The sequence below is a fragment of the Artibeus jamaicensis genome, unplaced genomic scaffold (genome assembly GCF_021234435.1).
Source record: "Artibeus jamaicensis isolate MK-2021 breed Jamaican fruit bat unplaced genomic scaffold, CSHL_Jam_final contig_3182, whole genome shotgun sequence".
Classification (NCBI taxonomy): domain Eukaryota; kingdom Metazoa; phylum Chordata; class Mammalia; order Chiroptera; family Phyllostomidae; genus Artibeus; species Artibeus jamaicensis.
The window spans coordinates 938,201-959,064 of NW_026521742.1; the positions used below are offsets into that span (position 1 = coordinate 938,201).

The following is a 20,864-nucleotide window of genomic DNA, read 5'->3' on the forward strand; positions in this document are numbered from 1 at the left end:
CCCGCGGTCGCTGGGTCGCTCACTAGGTCCAACCCTGCGCCTGGGTTCCACGGGCCGAGTCCCTCTGACCAAGTTTTCCTGTGCTACCCCGCTCCGCCAGCTGCTGGTTTTGCCCCTTACCAGTCTGGCTGAAGAATTTGTTGTTAACAGACTTCTGAAAAGTTCAATTTTCTGTGTTCTGGCTGTGTTTTCTGTTGCTAATATTTAGTTGTCTCTAAACTTGGTTGTGTGAGGAAGCACGGCGTCTCCACCTATGCCTCCATCTTGGCAGAAGTTCTTTATGTTTTCAAGTAAGTTTTCAAATTTCTTGCCCTTCTTATTCTCTTTCTGGTACCCCTTGATTCAGATGTTGGAACATTTAAAGTTGTCCCAGAGGTTCCTAAGCTTGTCCTCATTTTTTTGAATTCTTGTTTCATAATTCTGTTCTGGTTGAATGTTTATTTCCTTCTTCTGGTCCAAATCATTGATTTGAGTCCTGATTTCCTTCCTGTTACTGATGTTTCCTGTATCTTTTTCTTTATTTTGCTTTTTGTAGCCTTCACTTTTTTCTCTATTTTGTGACTATACTCAACTATTTCTATGAGCATCTTAATTACCAGTGTTTTGAACTCTGCCTCTGATAAGTTGGCTATGTATCGCCTAGTTGTACTTTGTCTGGAACTTTTATCTGTTCTTTCATTTAGGCCGTATTTTTTTTTGTCTCAGTGCACCTGTTATGTAGTAAGGGGCAGAGCCTTAGTTATTTGCCAGGGTGGGGCAACCCACATCACTGCGTTGTGGCACTATATGTGGGGGAGGGGCACAAGAGGGAACGATGCTGTTTGCTCAGCTCTCCACTAGCTTTCAGTCACTTCCTTTGCTACCTACAAGCAGATTTGGTCCTTCTGGTACTGATTCCCAGGTGGGTTTGTATACATTCTAGGACACTGTTTGTCTCTCAAATGAACTCTCCTGTGAGGCTGGGAGTCTCTCCTGCTGCCTCAACCCCCACAGGTGTTTTCAGTCAGAAATTTGAGGCTTTATTTTCCCATGCTGAAACCCTGGGTTGCATGGTCTGTCTCGCTCCCCAGTTCATTCTGGTTTATCCATAAGCGAGTGTGGGACCCCCAATCTGCCAGCCTCTACCTTGCCTGATCCACCAGCCACACCACCTTGTCTGCTGCAGTCTTCCAGCCACCACCTTGCCCCGAGTCCTCTCTGCTATGGCTGCACATCTTCACCCTTTTTATTGGTCTGGATAAATGTTTCTTCTTGAACTCCTTGGTTGTCAGACTTCCATACATTTCAGTTTTCTGGCAGTTCTGGTTATTTTTTGTTTTTACATTTGTTGTCGTCTTTTTGGTTGTTTGAGGAGGAAATATGTATCTACTTATGCCTCCATCTTGGCTGAGAGTCCATCTATTTATTTCAATTTTTTATTGTATCTTTTCCATGACCATTTAACACCCTACATGTGTCATTTTAATTTGCATTTCTATTACTGTGAGTTGTGTTCAACATTGTTTTACATGTTTATTCTTTTGTAATTTCTGTCCTGGGAGCTGTCTGATCATATTCTTTGAACATTTTTCTTTTGGTTTGTTAGCCTTTTTCTTATTGATAAAAAGGAACTTTTTAAATATGGGGAAAATTAGCTCCTCACTTGTAATATAAATTAAAAATATTTTTACTTTATTTCTAATTTCTGACTTAGCTTACAGTGATTTTTGCCATGAAAAAGTTTAAATTTTTTACTTAGAATTAGTCAGTCTTTTATTTTATGACTTTTGATGCTTGTTTTCTACTAAGTACAGCCTTATGTACTCTGAGATTATAAAAAAATTCCCTCATGGTTTTTTCTTTTATAATTATGACTTTATTTTATAGAATTAATCTTTGATCCTTCCTGAATTTATTTTGGTATAAAGTATGGTGTATACAATACTTTCACTCTTAATATTTTCCAGAAATCTACATAGTAATGAACTATCTTTTCCCATAATTTGAAATGGCACTCTTGTCATATACTAAATTTCTTATACATTCAGACTAATTTCTGATCTTTCTACCATTTTAACTGAATGACATTACTTATTTAGCTACTTACCCATTGTACCCATTTCTATTATTAAAAATCAGGCTGGGTTAAGTATCTTTGTAAATAAATTTTTGTATATACCTCTTATTTTTTAGGATAAATTCCTCTACAGTGGATTGCTAGTCTAATGGTATGCAAACCTAAAAATATTATAGAAATTGTCAAACACAATGCAGAGAGGATAGTATAAACCCTTGAATAGCCACCACTGAGCTTCAGTGATTTTTACATTTTACTGATCATATTCCTTTTGTCTCCCCTGTCTCCAGCATCTTTTTCTGCAGTATTTTAATGCAAAACCCAGACATAGTATCATTTCATCCATCATCACATCAGTAAGTTAGCTAAATCAGATTATTTCTCTCTTATGATTCTCTCAAAAATCTCCATTTCAGATTTTCTCTAATCAGGATCCAAACAAGGTCTATATTTTTAAGGTTTTTGGTGCTTTCGGTCCTGTGGCCCTGCAGACAGAGTTGGCCTGTCCGCACTCTTACCTGCAGTGTACAGAGTGGCTCGGACCCCGCCCCGTGTCCTGGACAGTTCTGAGCTCATTGTCAAACAGGCCTTGCTCATCTTCCAGAAACCCTGGGGCCTCCCTGATGTGCTCCGTCTCCCACATCCCATCCACTGTCCCTCAGGACACTGCTGGCTGTGCCTTCAACTCTGTCCAGGACCCAACCACTTCTCTCTCCTTATTGCTGTCACCCACTCTTCCCCCACCACTGCAGCCACTTCTCTCTGCCCTCAGGGTATCCCTATGGTCTGTTATCAAGCCAGAGGGCAGAGGGGTCTTTTTTTTTTTGACCCCTTTCACCCATCTTACCTATCTCTGCCTCTGGCAGTCACCGTTTTGTTCTATGAATTTGGGTGTCTTTTGTTTTTGTTTGTTTGCTTTAGATTCCACATAGAAGTGGAATCTTATGATATTTGACTTTCTCTGTCTGTCTTATTTCACTTAACATAATGCCCTCGAGGTCCATCCATGTTGTGACAGATGGCAAGATTTTATTATTTTTTTGTGGTGAGTAATATTTCTTTGTGTTTATGTACCAAATTTCTTGATCTATTGTCTATCGCTTGACACATAGGTTGTTTCCATATCTTGGCTATTGTAAATAGTGCTGCAGTGAACATGGGATGCATACATCTTTTCCAGTTACTGTTTTTGTTTTATTTGGATAAATACCCAAAAGTGGAACTGCTGGGTTGTACGCTAGTACTATTTTTAATTTCCCAAGGCACATTTATACTGTTTTCGTAGTGGCTGCACCAGTTTACATTCCCCACCAACAGTGTTCTAGGGGTGCCCTTTCTCCACGTCCTCACCAGCGTGTTTCTTGTTCTTTTGATTGTAACCATTCTAACAGGTGTGAGGTATTGTATTTTTGACTTGCACTTTCCTGACGATTAGTGTTGTTGAGCGCCTTTTTATGTACATGTTGGCCATCTGTATGTCTCCTTTGGAAAGAGTTGTCCTTGTAATACACAAGTGAGACCACATCATTCCCCTGCTCAGCAACCTGCCATGGCTCCCAACTCACTCCAAGTAAAATCCAAGTGCTGGCAATGGCCTATGGGCCTCCCATGATCTGCCTTCCCACCCCTGGGGCTCTACTGCTCCGCCCATTTCCCCTCTCACTGACGCCTCTCCACCCCAGGTGCTCCACCTTCTCCAGCGCATCAGGCATATGTGTGCCCACCTGGGGATTTCGTAATACCTTTCCTCTGCCTGGAAAGCCACTCTTCCCCAGATAGCCCATGGCTACCACACTTACCTCCAGATGGCTTCTCACTGCCCTGCACTGTCCTAACCTCTGTATTTACATGATTACCCACTCCTCACCTTCCCACAATTCTGCACTTCTGTCTACTGTACTTTATTTTCTTTTCCTTAGCAGTTACTGCATTCCTACACACCACGTTACTTACTTTACTGTCTTCCCCCCATGGAATGCAAGGACGTGGGTCAGAGGTCTTGGTCATGCTCACTGTGATATCCTAGCTCTTAGAATTCTAAACCCCAGCAAATGCTTATCGACTGACTGTGACTCTGATAGACAAAATATGGTCTAGTGTGTTTCTGTTCATTTGCTCTAGTAAAAAACACTGTGGCTGAACAAAATCAATAGTGAGCTAGAATTCTATTTTATATGATTTTTGGCTATTTGTATTTTTTCTTTCAGGGGAAATCTATTTGTATCTCTTTCATTGTTCTGTTGGGTCATTTGGTAAACCTTTCACATATCAAAGATTATCTTTTTGTTTGCCTTATGTCAATTTAACTTCATTTTGTTTTTTATTTTCCAGGTTGTTTCTTAGCTTTTTTTTTTGGTATCAATCTGCCTTCAATTCTTTATTATTATTGTCCTAATCCTTACCCAAGGATTTCTCCATTGATTTTTAGAGGGGTAGGTTGGGCGGGGGAGAGAGAGAGAGAGAAAGAGAGAGAGAGAGAGAGGAACACTGATGTGAGAAAGAAAGATTGATCAGTCGCCTTCTGTATGTGCCCCAGCCAGGGATTAAACCCACAATACAGGCTCGTGCCCTGACCAGGAGTCAAACCCACAGTCTCTTGGTGTACAGGATGATGCTTCAACCAGCTGAGCCACATGGCCAGGGATACCTTTAATTTTTTTAGGGAGAACTTTTTTTTTTTCAATTACCATGTAGTCCCCTTGTTACACCTCCATCCCCCTGCAATCACCACACTGTTGTCCATGTCCATGAGCCCTTTTTCCTTTTTGCTTAATCCTTCTACTCCCAAACTACCCCCACCCTGCCTTAGCTGTCAGCCTGCTCTCTGCCTGCGAGTCTGTCTCTGTTTTGCTTGTTAGTGCAGTTTGTTCATTAGATTCCAGATATGAGTGAAATCATATGGTATTTGTCTTTCTCTGACTGGCTTATTTCACTTAACATAATGTTGAAAGAACTTCTGTCATCTAATTATTATTGTTTCAATTCCTTGAACGTTTTAATTTCTCAAAAGTAGATTCGAGCATATGGTGTCATGTACAGTTGTAACTTAATATTTCCCAAGTCCTCAACTGACTATTTTTACCCCATTATTTTAGTAATCCTTCTCTTCTCCGTGGATTAGAATGTGGCCTTTATCACACTGTTCCCCTTTGTGATCTGAGAATCCATATGAACACGCACGGCCCCCTCGACTCCCACCCAGGTTGCCTTCACTGCAGCAGAAATCTGGAATGGTTTGCGAGAGCGTGTGCAGGGGTGCACGTGTGCATGTGTGACTCACTTCGGATGAAGTTTCTGGGTAGAATTCCTAAAGCAATCCCCCATCTTTCCTGAGTTGCCCTTTTCCTATTGCAGGGCTGGGAGGGGATCCGTCTGCTCCAGCTGATTTCAGCTTTATTCCTCAAGCTGGGGAGGGTGTGAGCTTGAAAATGGTCTTTTCAAAGGCCTATGCAGGCTTATTCTGATGGAAAACCAGCACATTAAAACAAAAATGAGAGAGCTGGCCATTGTAAGCAAGAAAATTGTTTCCTATTGATAATGGAATATTTATGCAGCCTGCAGCGGAGAGCAGTTTGTTTCAAATGCAGGCCCTTTATCAATGACCAGGAAGGCAAAGTGGAGTAGGAAGTAATGTGGCGGGTAGCAGATGGGAGGGCTGTGCAGGGACTTGGTGAGCGAAGGGAGCGAGTCTCTGCGGGCTTCTCCTTAGCAGCTGTGCATCAGTCCACACTAGTACCTTTTGTTCCGCACACTTTCCTGGAGGACTTCGGTGCACATTGTCTTAAATGTCACCTGGCTACCTTTCTACACACAGCAACTCCGGGGTCAATTCTGTTTGCAAGGCCATTAGAAACAGCACTTGGGGGCCATGTTTACACATGCTCTTGTGTATGAGAAAAGGAAGGACAGGTTTGCTGAGACTTATAATTGAAAAATTATACAACAGAAGGGGAGTTCTTTTCTGGATTAGAGCCAGTTCCTCCGACTCCCACCATTTGTCATTTTGCCTTGAGCCTCAGTGCCATGAAGTATTTGGAAGATGGTTTTATGAGATTTTTTTTTCCCCATGGGCTAAGCTGCACGAGTAAAATTTCCTGCTCAGCATGGGTAGCTAGGAGTCCTTTGGGCCCCATTTTAGGCACTGGAGCTGTCTTGGTCTAAGACACTGCACGATGGATGAATTACGAGTGGAGAAGTCCAGCTAAAAATGTGTGACCGTCACTGTCCTCTTGTTCCATCGGGGTCAGTCTGTACAGCTAGTGGGTGATACCCGTGGTGGGCAGAATCTGTCTCCTTCTGCCCTTTCCCTGATCTACAGCCAAGGTTGGTTCAGATGGGACAGAGGACAGAGCAGGCAAGTGGCTTTGGGCTGGAGGTGCAGCTGGGAGGTTTTAGACCTGCAAGGACTAAGTCAGTTACTCAGCAGGAGCTATGTCTTAAGATAGGTAGCCCTGAGGTGGTTACAAAGACAAAGACCTGTCTGTATCCTTCTGGAATGTAACACCCCTCTGGGAACTCAAGAAAGATGTTAAGTAGATGGCGGTCTGGAGGCAGATATCAGTGTGCTGTTTTGAGGGCAGTGACTGGAACCTGATTGCTCGGTGCGGAGGTGGGGAGCAAGATGGATGGTCCCACTAGGGAAGCAGCGGTACAGGAGAGCATTGATTCACAGGGGGCAGAGAGATGCCAGGGGAGTCCTCAGACAGGCTCTGGAGGCTGCTGGGGGAGGGTCCGAAGTGGTAACCAGAGGGGAGAAGGGCATGTGACTGAAAGTGAGAGTGAGCCACAGGGCACTCTGTGGAAGCCAGCATGTGGGCGAGGTGGGGCTTCTCAAGGTCGGTGTCTCGAACCCTCGTGTGTAAGGAGATTAATTTAGTGATGTGCGGTGTGCATTAAAAAAAAAGAAGAAAGAAATATACCAGAAAATACCAGCATGCGCAACATATGGAAAAGATATGTACTCTTTCAGGAGACGTGTGTTTAAAGAGGTCAAGTATGAAGTTTAGGAGTGCAGATCCTACGGCCAGAAGGCCTGGGTTTACATCACTGCCCTGACACTTACAAGCACATGGCCCTGGGGGGAAGGGTAATGACAGAACCTGCCCGGTGGGTTGTTGTGAGTAGATGAACTAATACACAAGAGGGCGGAGAGCAGTGCCTGGTCCCCAGTAAGCACACAACAGATGTGAGCTACTACACAGTAGTTGAAACCAGAAGAAATTGCTGATATTGACCACTTTTTAAACCTATACAAAAGCAGGAGAGCGTGGGTAGGAGGCATTGATTTTAATGACCGAGTTTAATATTTCTGCAGGGCTTTGGCTCTGCAGGAGCCTGGGATGAGCTCTTTGCTGTCTCTGTTATTTAAGGCTGGGCTGGGTGCTGGGTTCCCAGCCGTCCTCCGTACCACGTGGTAGGCCACGCCGGAGGGCCGCAGGCCTCCTTCCCAGCTCTCCTTGGGTCCCGCGTGCCGGGCTAAACTGAGTCTTCTCTCTTAGCATGGACTGACAGAATCGAAATGAAGCTGTATTGCCTTCAAAACTAATTTTTTTCTTCATTAAAAAACATAAACAAAGCCACTCATGTTTTCTTGGAGTTAGTTGTTCTGTTATAAAGTTCTTTTCCATTTCCAGCCTAGAAGAGATTCCAGAGGGTAGGGAAAGACCTGCTTTCTAGATAATAATACTCTCGAAGGGCCAGAGAGAAAATGTGAGTTCCAGCCTCCCCCTTGGTCCCTCTTCGGGCTCAGGGTGGCCCCACCTCTTCCTGCTCAATGTCCTGTTTGCTGTTATACCTGGCCCCCACCACCTAATCGGTGCCTGACACACAGTAGGTGCTCAAGAAGTATTTGTCAAATTGAGTTGAATTGAGTCATCCAAAAAAGAATTTAGCATCTTGAGAGGATTTCCAAGACCCCGGGAAGGGGAGTAGGTATGAGCCAGGCCTGAGAGGCCCCGACCTCCCCGTCATTCATCCTGCCTCCGCTTCACTTCCGGATTTGGGATCTCATTCTCCTAGTCTCCATATCGGTGCTAAGTCCACAAGATGATTTTATTTTCTCAGAGGTTGATTATTCTCTGATCTCAGGATATTGACATTTACAGCTTAGGAATAGTGTGATTTAATGAAAAATTAATTTTATTGATTGTTACCATGTTGTTCACAGATAAATTCCGCACAATTTGCTGCTCGTGGATGCATCCGATTTTGCCTTATGTGCCAAATGATGTGATGCCTCTTTTCCGCCTTGGAATATGTGGCTTGTTTTCCTTGAGCAGGTGTTTACTGCCATTTGAGAAATGGCTCCTTTGGTGAGAAAGGTCAAGCTTGTCTCCATGATGCTGTCTAGCGTGCGGGACCCTGGGGAGGGTCCATTTCCTTATAGGACTCCCCAGCATCCTGCCCCGGAAGCAGTGCAGCCTGGTGTCAGGAGAGTGGTTTTTCCTCACTGACCTCTGCTCCTCCCCTCCTCAGGGAGCTCCATTCCCCTCTCTGAGCATCAGCTCCATCTCAGCTCTGTGTGGGCATTTCCTGAGCCCCTTATTTGGGCCAGGCTCTGTACTGAATGTGGAGCCACTCATGGTCCTGGGATGACCCTGCAGCTCTTTTTCAGACATCAGTGAAGTTCAGCACTCACTGAAGTTCAGTGAGTTGTCTGCCTTTCCTTGAAGGCTCCATTTGTAATCATTTGGGCCTTGAACTTCAGGAACTAAAGCATGAGAGATAACTAGATGAAAGGCATGTCTCATGGAGACTGGACTTTTGTCATAAAAGTGATGTTAAATGGAGGATAGTGATCATTGATACTGCCTTTTTGATCTTGTGTATAGTAGGAAATTGATCTTGTATATTAATCTTCTTTTCTGGTTCTTGGCCCAGAGCCTCTAAAACCCTTGGAAACTCAAGACTGATAAGTGTCCTCTGTGTGCTCATGAGATGACTGGTGACTGGGGTCCCCGCACAAGTCCAGGATGGGGGCTGGTTGCCAGAAAGATCAAGGCATGAATAGAAGGTTGGAACTTTTAGCCCTATCCCCCTACCTCTGGGGCTGGAGATGGAACTCAGTTACCAACTGCCAATGATTAATCAGTCATGCTTAAGTAATGGAACTTGCACAAAACCCTGAAACGATGGGGGTTGGAGAGCTTCTTGGCTGGTGAGCACATCGAGGTGCTGGGAGCGTGGGGCGCCCAGAAAGGGTGTGTTGGAAGCTTCATGCCCTCCCCACCCCGAATACCCAGCCCTATGTATTTCTTCCATCTGGTCGTTCCTGAGTATATCCTTTATATAAAACTGGTGCCTTTAAGTAAAGAACTTTCCTGAGTTCTGTGAGCTCTTCTAGCAAGTCGTCAGATCTTCAGAGGGGTTGTGGAAACCCCTGACTTCACATCTGGTCTGTCAGAAGAACGAGTGGCCTAGTGGGTCTACACTCGCTCTGAGCAGCTAGCATCAGAACTGGATTTAACAGTTACTGAGCACCCAGTTGGTATCCAGAGAGCTGGAAAATTAGTTTGTGTGGGGAAAAAAAACTCACACATTTGGTGTCAGAAGTGTTCAGAGTAGGAACATCGTAGAGGGCAACTTGGCAATAGGCATTAAGTGCTTTAAATAGAAACAGAGGCGTGGGTACATGGAGCAGACTGACAGCTGGCAGAAGGGAGGAGGGAGGCAAAACCGGATGGAAGAGGTTGGAGGGATTGGTCAGCAAACATGTATGCACTAGTGTGATGATGGTCAGAGGGAAGAGGGGGTGGGGTGAGTGGAGGTGGGCAAAGGGGAGGAAGTGGGGTTGGAAGGGGACTTCATTTGGGGCAATGGGCACACAATGCTGTGTGCAGGCGATGTTTTGTTGAGTTGTACACTGGAAACTTTCATAGTTTTGTGCAGCAATGTCATCCCAATAAATTCAATATTAAAAAAGTGTTCCCAACCCAGCAGTTCATCCCTAAGATATCATCTTAAGGAGATGATCATCAAAATACATGAAGATTTATGTACAAAGGTTCCCATTGCAGCATTATTTAGAATTGGAAGTGATCTAAATGTCCCGCACTAGGAGTTTGCTGAAATCAGTTTGGCTGTAGCATATTAGAGAACACTTACATAGCCCCAAAAGTGATGTGTTAAGGTCCAGTTAAACAGTATGAAAAATTAAAATGATAGTGTATTAAGTGGAAAGAGATTATATAAAGCTACAGAGAATGCATGACCCTAATTTAAGAATATACATAAAAAATTTGGAATAAAATACCTCAACACGTTAACAGTGGTTATTGTTGGCCTGTGAAGTCTAGATTTTTATTTTATTTTTTATAGATTTTGGGGGGCAATTATCAGAAGAAGCATAAATGAATGTGAAACCTGAAAAAACGGAGCATTCCTGTGTAGGTCTAGCTCTAGTCTTTTGAGGGGGCTGTCCCCGCCTCAGGTGTCAGGATCAGAACTGTTCAAGACAAAGAGAACTCCCCTTGCTAGGTGCCCCCCCTTCACTCATCACTGTGACTTTTTGTACAGGGACCCTACAGCCATTCTCAGTCTCATACATATTCCATCTTAATTAGTGGTTTTCCTTTCTGTCCTGCCTGGAGCTTGCAGTCCGTCACAGGGTGCCCCTGGCCTGTGCTTTTACTGGTGGGAATTGTTCCATTAGCTTTGACTGACCTGGCTTGCTATGATCAGTTCAGTCTGATCTGTGGAGGTATATGCCCCTAGCTTTCAGACTGCCTTCTGCCACCCTGTTTTAGGAAAGAAATGATTATTTTTCCTGAGTGGGGAAACTTAGTCTTTATCTGTATAATTTTACCACCTATAAGTTATTGAAATGGTTTTTCTGTCTGAATGCCAGCTACGGAAAGGGCTGGCTTTACTTTTGAATTCCAATTGTCTTTTGGGCCGTGAGGTGATAAAAAGAGTCAGCAGTGTGGGGAATCTGAGATACACAGTGTGAGCACTGCGCCCCTGGTCCTCCGCCTGGATCGCTGGGCCCTGGAGCTGTGTTCCAGCACCGCCTCTTGCCTGCTCCCAGGCGAACAGTGACTTCCACTGAGTCTGGGGCTGGGAGTTCACTGGAGCCCTGCTCAAGCCTGAATTTGAACCTCAGTCACAGATGCAGTTGTGCCCTCAGGGAGGGACGGTCACTATTGCTAGCCTTGCCCTCCTGCAGGCGTCCCCCTACTGGGCCTTCCCTTCCAACCAAGGGCCCTCGAACCTGTAAATGCAACCCTTTCCTCCCCTGCCCACAGGCGCCCCCTGCTGGAAGCCCTGTCTGTTGCATGGACTCCGGTTCTCAGTCTCCTTCTTGGTTGTCATACGTTTCACCTTCTCCCTGAATATCTTCCCGGTGTTTCTTATTTCATCTTCTCTCATTCCTGTGCATCCAGCTTCTCCTCTTAGGTAAATTTTAATGTATTTCAACCTCCTAAAGTTCTTTGCGAAACAAGAGTCGATTTAAACAGATATATATGGGAAGTGCCCCACCCCTCTTTAGAACCCCCTCTAATGTAGCTCTTTGGTGTCTGCCATAGCATTCATCAGATCTGAGCCTGGGAGAAGCTCAATGAATGTGTCGAAATGGATTCAGTCACACCTAAAACAGCAAATAACCTAGGAGCGAGGGTTCCTTAACCCTTTAAAAATGTACTGAGAAAAAAAAAAGCCAGGTTGAAAATGTGAAGTGTATGCTGCTACCGTTACCCCCCCCCCCCGCCGATGTGGCCTGTCCCCAGCTGCGTTATTCGTTAAATGCTGGGACGCTCAGGAGGTCCTGTCGCGTCCCCCCTCCTCCCAGCACACGCTTCCCCCTGAGCACCCTGTCCCCTTTGTGGCCTGAGCTCTCACCTCTGTTTCATAATTACTGGAACCAATTAGTTGCTTTTGTAGACTGATTGATGACAATTAAATTGGAACTCATTCACACTAAAACTCACACTGGGACTGGACCAGTGTTTTATATGTGATTACGGTCATTCTAGTCCCATTTTCTCCAAATGCGAGCCGCAGGTCTCCACAGGCTCACCACACCGACTGCCTGGGTGTCTCTCCTTCCCTGGACTCTGTGGGACCAAAAGGACACCTCCCTCCCCTTGCTGAAAACTTGTGCCTCCTCCTGAATTCTCTCTCAGTTAATGTCCTCACCCCATCAGGCTAACTGGAACCCCCAGCATCACCCTCAAATCTTCCCTCTGCCAGACCCTATATACCCGCAACCCCTCCCCCGACCCCCTCCCTGAGCACTGACTGCTGTCCCAGCAAAGTCTCCTGAAACTTCCCACCAGCACCATGTTGCTTAGCTCCAGGCTCCACTTCCCCCTCAGCTCCCTGACAGCCTCCAGGGGAGGGCCCTGCTCTCCTCTCTTGTCATTCTGGTCTTAGCCACCCTGGCGCCAGAGTCCTCAGTTTAAAAAATCAATCTGATCCTTTTCCTTTTCAGAAAAATTTAAACTCAACCAGTGAGAGTTTCCTGTGGCCTACAGTAAGGTTCACAAACTTTCACAGGGCCATTGGGTAAATATTTGAAGCTTTGAGCACCAAGCCATCGCTGCCATAATTTCTCAGTTTATTTGTTTAGTGCAAAAGCAGTAGACAACATACAACAGACAGACACTATGTCAGTGTGGTTGTGTTCCAATAAAACTTTATTTACAAACTGCCAACCCCCAGCCTGCAGGGTTAAGCTCAGACGGCTCCGAAGGCCCTTTGCAATTCTGCCCTAGTGCACGCCTCCACCCTCATCTCTCCGTGTTCTTACACGCACCGTATGGCCAGTGTGTGAGACATTCCCACCTTGACCATTCTCTCCACTCTGCCTCCTTTCCCCATCTCCATGGCCTTACAGTTCAAAATGTCCGGGGGTGACCCTTTCACAGAGCTGTCTCTCTGTCCTGTCTCTCATCCCCGGAGGGACTTCCATGGGGTTTTGAGCGTACTTGTATTACTAAGCTTGTCATTCTGTGTTATGAATATTTGGTCGCCTCTCTGTCTTTCCAACAGGAACATAAGCTTCTTACAGCCTGGAAAGTTTCTGTGACTACCTGCCTATTCTGGCATAGCACTGGCACACAACAAGTGAACAGCAGCATTTCATTGATTAATCATCTCTGAATATTCATTTCTTGTCTCTCTTAGAGAAGGTGGAAACCCTCCTAAATCTTTCTTGTCATTGGCTTAGTCCCTGTCTTACTATTTCTTCTGAAAAATGACCTTCAAGCTTGTGCCTTATATTTTCTGGTATATTTGTGTTGTTATTTAATAACCAACTTTGCCTAGCCTCGCTGAACTGCATCTGTCTCCAGTTTTGCCATTTCTCAACAATGTGTAGCAACAGAATTCATCTTGTTCATTAAGAGAGCCATCTCTTTTTGTGGTTAAAGCCCACAGTCTTCCTAAAGATACATTTTTGTGGAGAATAAACAGATTTTACATATGATGGGGACTGAGAGGAGAAAACTGTGTTCTTTGTTACTAATCTTTAGCACTGCGAGTTTCAGCTGAGTCTTCAAAGCCAGACATTAGCCAATAAATATTGACTCTGGCTGGAGTCTGGATTTCATCTGGTGCGCGCTGTGTTTAGGCGGCCTGATTGATGAGTCTGTTCCATATGGTTCGTGTGCCCTTGGCGTTGTTATTGCTGGAATAGGCTATGTCCCTACAGGGCATTACAGAATTGAGGCGTGGTTCTCAGAGGGCACTGGGTCAGGGCACAGGTGCTACCTTTGGTGGCTGTGGCTATCTTTAAGAAAATAGACTCGCTGGCTTAAGAAGAAGTGAATCTCTCAGGCTCTAGAGCAAGACCACATCCAGAGCAGGACCATGTCTATCAGGGGCCTTCCTTGGCTTCAGAACATCGCCATCACTCCATGGAGGAGAAGCACAGGTCTCTGTGGTTCTGAGAAATTCCGTGTGCAGAGAGTGGGTTGCTTTTTTGGAGGATCTGTCTTACCATGTTTCCTTTCACACAATGACTGTTGGCCAGGCTCCGATGGCCACTGCAGGTGCCCCTCTCGGGCCTGCTAAGCTGCCTTGGGGATGGTGGACTTGCTGGGCGGGTGCGTGCTGTGCACGTGTTGTGTGAGACTGAGACTGAATTAAAAACCAAAAGCGCGACATGCTTATGTAGCTCTGAAACATGAGGGACGTTAGCCCAAAGAGGGGTTGGATTCCAATAAAAAGCACACGCTGTTACTGGGTTGTTCCCGAAAACTTGATTTGTGGTTCCGACTTCCCAAGGATGTGGAAAGTGGCCAGAGACCCTTCGTGCCGAGAGCAGGACGCCTGTAGCCGGAGGCGGTGGGACCTGGCCTGCTCCTGTGTCTCCTCTGGTTTTATGGGCATATTTCTCACACCCTGTTGGCTATTAAATATAAAATGAGGCATACATCACATGTCTCAGACTGCAAGACCCATTTCCTGCTAATAAGCTTCTCATTTGCCTGGGCCTTCCCTAGCCTAACTCCCCAGAGGCTCCCATTATGGATTTCTAGTTTTGTACTTTGGGGGCTTTTTTGGACTCTGATATTTTGAAAGAAATGATGTTAGTGAGCTTTATTCAGGGAGCCAGGAGCAGATATTTTATGCAAACAGAGAAGGATAGCTTTTTCCCACTTACCTGGGGGCCACAGAAAACAAAACTCTGAGCTGCTCTGTGCCCTGTCCTGTCCTGTCCTGGGCTGGGGCGAAGCCTCCCTGGTTACATGCTACAGATGGGACAAACCACTAGGGTCAAGGCTTCAAAGGAGCACGTTCCTTCACAGTAGGGCAATGCTGGGGTGGCCGCTGTCTTCGTTCTGCCTTGCCAAATCCAGTTGCCCCAGCAGGAGGCAACTCTGGGAGTAGCCCAGGCAGCAGGGTGGAGATCAGCAGGCCCACTTACCAAGGCCTCCGTTTCCAGGCTAAACTCTCAAACATCCCCACCCTGGCCCCTTCGGGATGCCCCATGTAAGGATACAAGCTCTGTGGCTGGTAAAATCTAGGGCATGCAGGGGGAACACAGGCATGGAGCTGGGTCTTGTCCCCCTTTCAGAGTGAGAGCAACCGCCCGGAGGGTGCGGGCTGGAGTCAGAGGGGTGGGAAGTGGAGTTGGTGCCTTGGGAAAGGAGTGGTCCAGAGAGGACGCGGGGCAGGGCTCTGCCTGCAGCTGAACCTCCAGCCGGTCCACCTGGGGTCCTGGCCTCTTCTGTGACCCCAGGTGGAGTTCCAGCTGTCATCCGACATTTTCTACTGTTGCACAGTCTGTGCCAGCCCATGTAAAACCTTGCTATAAAGGCTGGAAGGAGACTCACCCCAACTTATGTTTCAGATGAGCAAATCGAGCCTGGGGGAGAAGACTTGCCGGGCAGAGCTGGTCTGGCTTCCTTGTGTGCCGACTGCCACCTTGGGACACCCAGTCTCCATACCCTCCTGGCCTTGGTGTCTGGGATCTGGGCCCAGGTGTCTGGGATTATGGTCTCTGTCCCAGTGTCCTTGAGTGCTCTGAGCCACCACCTCAAGCTGCGCAGCAGCTTTAAGCTCTTTTCAGGCCATCAGGGAGTTGGTAGAGAAACATATGGCTGCTTTAGGTTATCTTAGGCATGTTCGGTTGACGAAAACCTGAATGTGTGGACAAACCCCTTGGTTCAGTCTTTGGACTTGACCAAATTTTCTTTTTCTATATCATCAATGGAAAAAAGAGGGGCATTTGAACAGCCGATTAACAGGGTATGAAAGAGAACACAGGCTTCCTGTTCATCTCCTAAATACTTTAACGATGTCCACAGATCTACAGAAAAGAGGGCTGGAAAGTCCTCCGGGATCCTCGCGGCTAACCAGCTCACTTTACACATGAACACACTGAGGCCTCAGGGTTTGGCTGCAGACTTAATTAGCTAACACGCCTGGCCAGGAGCCGAGGGTCCTGGCTCACTGGCTGGTCTTGTCTGTGCTGGAGCCCACAGTTATTCACAGAAAGCACTTGGCGTGCTGAATTAGTATCGATGATGAATTTGCTACCAACATACTATCCTTATTTATTCAGACCCACCACCCATTCAACAGCCGTCTGTCTAGCGCCTCCTTCTGAGTGTGGGTGGGAACATACAAAGATGAATGAAGTGTACGAGCAGCTTAGGGCTCAAAGGAGAAGCACTGAATTCTACACCAGTCGTCTTATCTCTAGATGGGTCGTACTACATGTCATGTGAAAGGAATGAGTGACCTTCTGAATGGCTGGCAGAAAGGGAGATGACTTTGGCTATGGTGAGCCAAGACGTTTTTGTGGGTTCTGTGGCCCCTGGCTTGGCCTTGAAGGGCTAATTTGATTTGGTCAGGTAAAGAGAAAGTCAGGGTGTGGCAGGTGAAAGAACTGGATGAGACAGTGCAGTGGTCTGAAAACCAGCCCACGGAAATATCAGGTGCTCATCTCTGGAACCTGCCAATGTTACCTTGGAAAAGGGGCTTCTGCTGATGTAATTAATGTAAGGATTTGAAATGGGGAGATTATCCTGGATTGCCCGGGTGATCCCTAAATGCAAACCCAAGAGTCCTTATAAGAGGGAGGCAGAGGGAGGTCACGGACAGGAGGGGAGAAGGGTGTGTGACCACAGAGGCAGAGAATGGAGTGATGCGACCGCAAGGCAAGGGGTGTCGGCAGCCACTGGAAGCTGGAAGGAGGCAAGAACAACCCCCTGCTGGAACCCCCAGTGTCCCTGTCCACACCTTGACTTTGGTCCAGTGATAATGATTTCGGACTTTTGGCCACCAGACTGTGAGAGAATAAATTTGTGTTGTTTGAAGCAAGTTTGTGGTGGTTTGTTACAGCAGCCACAGAAATTTGACATACACAGAAATGGGCAAAGCCTGTTTGGGAAAAGGTGTGGTTCCAGGTATTTGCTGGAAGCAAGTCAGGTATTTAGAAAAGTAGTAACTAAGTGGGTGAGGGCCAAGTGTCTTGCATTAGTTTTAAGGGTCCTTGCAAGTTTCTGTGCGTATTTTACCTTCCTGACTGGAGGGTAGGGGTCTGAAGGGGAACCATGGTGCCAGCAAGTGGTAGTTATTTCTCCGCGGCACTAACTGTGGCGCTCCTCAGGTACAGACGGCCACTACATGTTGAGTGTCCTGATGAATGCTGGCAGCTGCCATACTTGGGCTTGCATCAGGTTGATGGATGAAAAATCAAGGCTGGCCAAGTCTCGCACTCAGATACGATGGATGAACCTCTCGTCTTCAGACTGTGATCTTGAATTCACCATGTCATGTCTTGCAGGGGTGTGATGTGTCAGGAAACACTCAGCCAACCCAGAACTAATGCCATGGGGACTCTGGAGGGAGGGACTTTGGGTGGAGCAGAGCAAGTCCTGTTGGGGTAAGAAGATAGGAGACCCACCTGCCCAGTGAAATGGCCTTATTGATAGATAGCAGGGCCCAATTCTCTGCCAGTCTCAGAGAATGTGATTAAAGACATGTTTGGGGCTTTTATTACACCCTTATTGATCTGAAGTTGTTTGTAGCCATGAAACAACTATAAGTTAGAGGAATGAAATGAAAACATTAGGATACTTATCTCCTACCCTGCTATGATGTTGAAAAAGCTTTCTGCACAGCCCCTGTGGGAGCAGGGTGCTGAAATACACGTCTGTATAGGAATCTCATTCTCCTTTCCTCCTAATGGCCGGAGTTACCAGGTCGCTTTTCTTCTCACAGATGAAACCTCGTCTTCATCCTTGTTGGGAAAGTGCCTTTGGCTGACACGGTTCTCTGCTGGACCACTGTCTAACTGTGCACCTGCTACAGGGTGTAGGTGCTCTGGGCCGGTCACTTCCTCCTGCCAAAGCCCTTTTCCTCTCCTCTCCCTTTCCGTCCTCCCCATTTTTTCTTTCATTTTCTTTCTCTCTCTTTTTTCCCCCTCTTTTGGACACTTTTTTACTGAATTAAAAGGTTTTGATGTATCACTATTTTTAAAGCAGTAAGGAGTTTTCAGTAGATAATCACCAATAATTTCAATGCACTAAGTGAAACCATGTGACCATTGAACTTTCTTTGCCTTCTTCTTGTAGAAATCCGAGAGGCCTTTCGGGTTTTGGACCGAGACGGAAATGGCTTCATCTCCAAGCAGGAGCTGGGAATGGCCATGCGCTCTCTGGGGTACATGCCGAGTGAAGTGGAGCTGGCCATCATCATGCAGCGCCTGGACATGGACGGTGAGACCCTGGCTGGCAGCCTTTCTCCTCAGATGGGCCTTGACCCATCAGTGAGACTTTTCATTTAAAGGGCCCTGCACTTGGAGTCAAAAAACTTGGGCTCATCTCTTGGTTAGCATTTGAGGAGTAGACACTTGGACCAGATCATTCCACACAATTGTAGGGGCCCACAGAGGTGGTTCTGGGGCCCCTGGAGAGAGCAGGGTGAAGGAGGCCTGGCTGGCAGACCAGTGAGAGCAGGTGTTTTTTTAACAGCTTTATTGAGATAGAATTCACACGCCATAAAATTCACCCATTTAATCAGTGCAGTTCACAGGTTTGTGCAACCAACGCCATAGTCCATTGTATAACATTTCGCCACGCCAAAAGGAAGCCCTGCACCTCTCAGCCTTCGCCTCCTGAACTCCTCTCCTCCCCTCAGCTTAGGCAACCGCTGAGCTGCTTTCTATCCGTATTGATTAGCCTCTTCTGGACATTTCATACACAGGGAATTAGGCAACATGTGGTTCTCTGTGGCTTCTTTCACTGCACATAGCGTTTGCAAGGCTCACTGATGTGGCAGCGCTATGGCTCTTTATGGCCAAATAATATATTACTGTATGGATAGAGTAGCTTCTTTTCTCTCTGTTTTATATACTGGATTTCTACATACACCCTCACAGCGAAAGAAATATCACTGTATTTTGAAAATTCTGAAAAATAACGGCATTAGATAATCTTTAAGTTTTTTTTCCCATTTAAAACCCTAAGAGTTTATCCCATGCTGGCTGTGACCCTCCTGGTGTTTATATCCTGCCTTGGCTGAAGGTCCAGAGAGGAGCCTTCTATCTTTTCTTTAAACACACACACCCTCTCTGAAAAGAAGCTTGATTCCAGGCATAAGGGGTCCAGAGCTGTGGGCTGTTGGGACTCTTGGTAGAGCAGGAAGTGCAGACCAAGTGGAAGAAAGCAGAGGAGGGGACCGGGACATTTTTTTTGAAACAAGGTCATAGTACATAGTAGGGAGCTATTTGCTTGGTCTGCAGGCTGAGTGGAAGGATGAGGCTCTCTTCTATTATCTTGGGGACTGGTTGGAAGATGGACAGCAAGGGTGACCACATGGAGAATGAACCCCAGCACCAACCTCCAGGTGCATCTGTGGACATTCGTTGTGTAGTTCAGGGTGGAAACGTTGTATCAGGGATGTTCGGCTGTGTGAGCAGAGCCAGCCTGTCCTTCCAGCTTTGACAGATTGTGAATCATCCTGTCTTTTCAGGCTCCATTTGACCTTTTTCTTCCTTTTAGAAATATTTCTGAAAAGCTGCAGCAAAGCACATACTGTCTGGCAAAATCTCTTTCCTATTGGCCCCATCATTATTTTAGAGATACATTTCCAGAAAAAGTTTCCTCTTTAAAATAATAAAAATTTTAATCTACACCTCTGCATTCTAAATCGAGAAGGTCTCGTGCTTTGATTCTCCCCACAACTACCCTCGTGACACTTAGTCAAATGGACTGGGAGCAGATGGAATTAGCAATAGTTATTGGAAAATGAGCTGGGGCTATTGCCAGAGAGTAACTCCTAGGAGATTTGAAGGGTCTCCATCAAAGTCTGTCCTTGTTCTTTGTATAGTCAACTCAATGTCACCCAGGTCTTGGGGAATTTTTACATTATTGAAAATCCACCCTGATTCCTGGAGGCCTTGGGGTCCCGGGGGATCTCATGTGATGGTTATTCAAGGGGCTCCACAGGACTCAGGCAAATGCTCCATATGGGATGCAATTTAAGAGACTTCAAATTTCACCAGGTTATCTTTTCTTTTTTTCTTTTTTTCAACTTATTGTACTTGGCCTTCAATGCCCAAAGGCAGAACTTCTAAGCAAATCTTGCAGAAAAATTTATATTAGTTTCTTTAACAAAAGCCTAAGTCATTAGCTATTTCATGGTGACTACATCAGGTAAAAACACATTTATTTATTTACTTCTGGAGTGCAGCTTCTTCAAAGTTTCGTTGCCTGCAAAAGATTTTATAGAGAACATGAAAACGGTGCAGCTGTGTAGGCAAAAGGAGTTGCCTACACAATTTATTAAACGCCTGTGTGTATGAAGAGCCAAGTGAAGCCTGCCCGGTCTGAGGCTGAAATGTGGGTCTTTAAGTGTTTTGTAAATGATGCTGATAAGTGCAGTCTCGGTACCAGTTTCTAAATGTGGACAAATAGACTGTTTTTCAGTGTCCTTCTCTTAATGGGGTCTTTTGAACTGTTCTATTTTTTTTTTAAGTCAGGTTCTAATTATATCCTTCCTTCCTAGCTTCTGTAACTGGGAATTCTCCACAGAGATTTGGCCCTACCTAGTTAAGCTTCTCTTTGGTGTGAAACTTGTAGAATGACAGCAATTTTTATGGGGATCATGCCAAAAAAAAAAAAAAAGAGTGTCTGGGTCAGAACTGAGGTTTCTGAGCTGTGCCTCCTGGCCCACAGGCCCTGTCGCTGGTCCTCAGGGGCTTCGGGAGAGGTGGCTCTGTCTCCACCCATCCCGGCTGGCCCTGATTAGGGGCAGGTCTGGCCCCCACACCCACCTTCTCTTTCTGGGGTGCCTGGTTTTCCCAAGTGTGAGGTCACGCCTTCGGCATGAGGCCCAGCTAGAATCAGCCTGAGAG

General features: G+C 46.1%; 1 protein-coding gene across 2 annotated transcripts in view; it reads left to right on the plus strand.

Moving 5' to 3' along the window:
• The window catches only part of CALN1 (calneuron 1), a 432,918-nt gene that overhangs the window by 202,651 nt on the left and 209,403 nt on the right, over positions 1–20,864 (plus strand). For both annotated transcript variants that reach the window (XM_037135586.2, XM_053663481.1), the window contains exon 3: positions 18,082–18,225. In XM_037135586.2, coding sequence (XP_036991481.1) covers positions 18,082–18,225 — 144 coding nt within the window. The remainder of the gene's footprint in view (positions 1–18,081; positions 18,226–20,864) is intronic.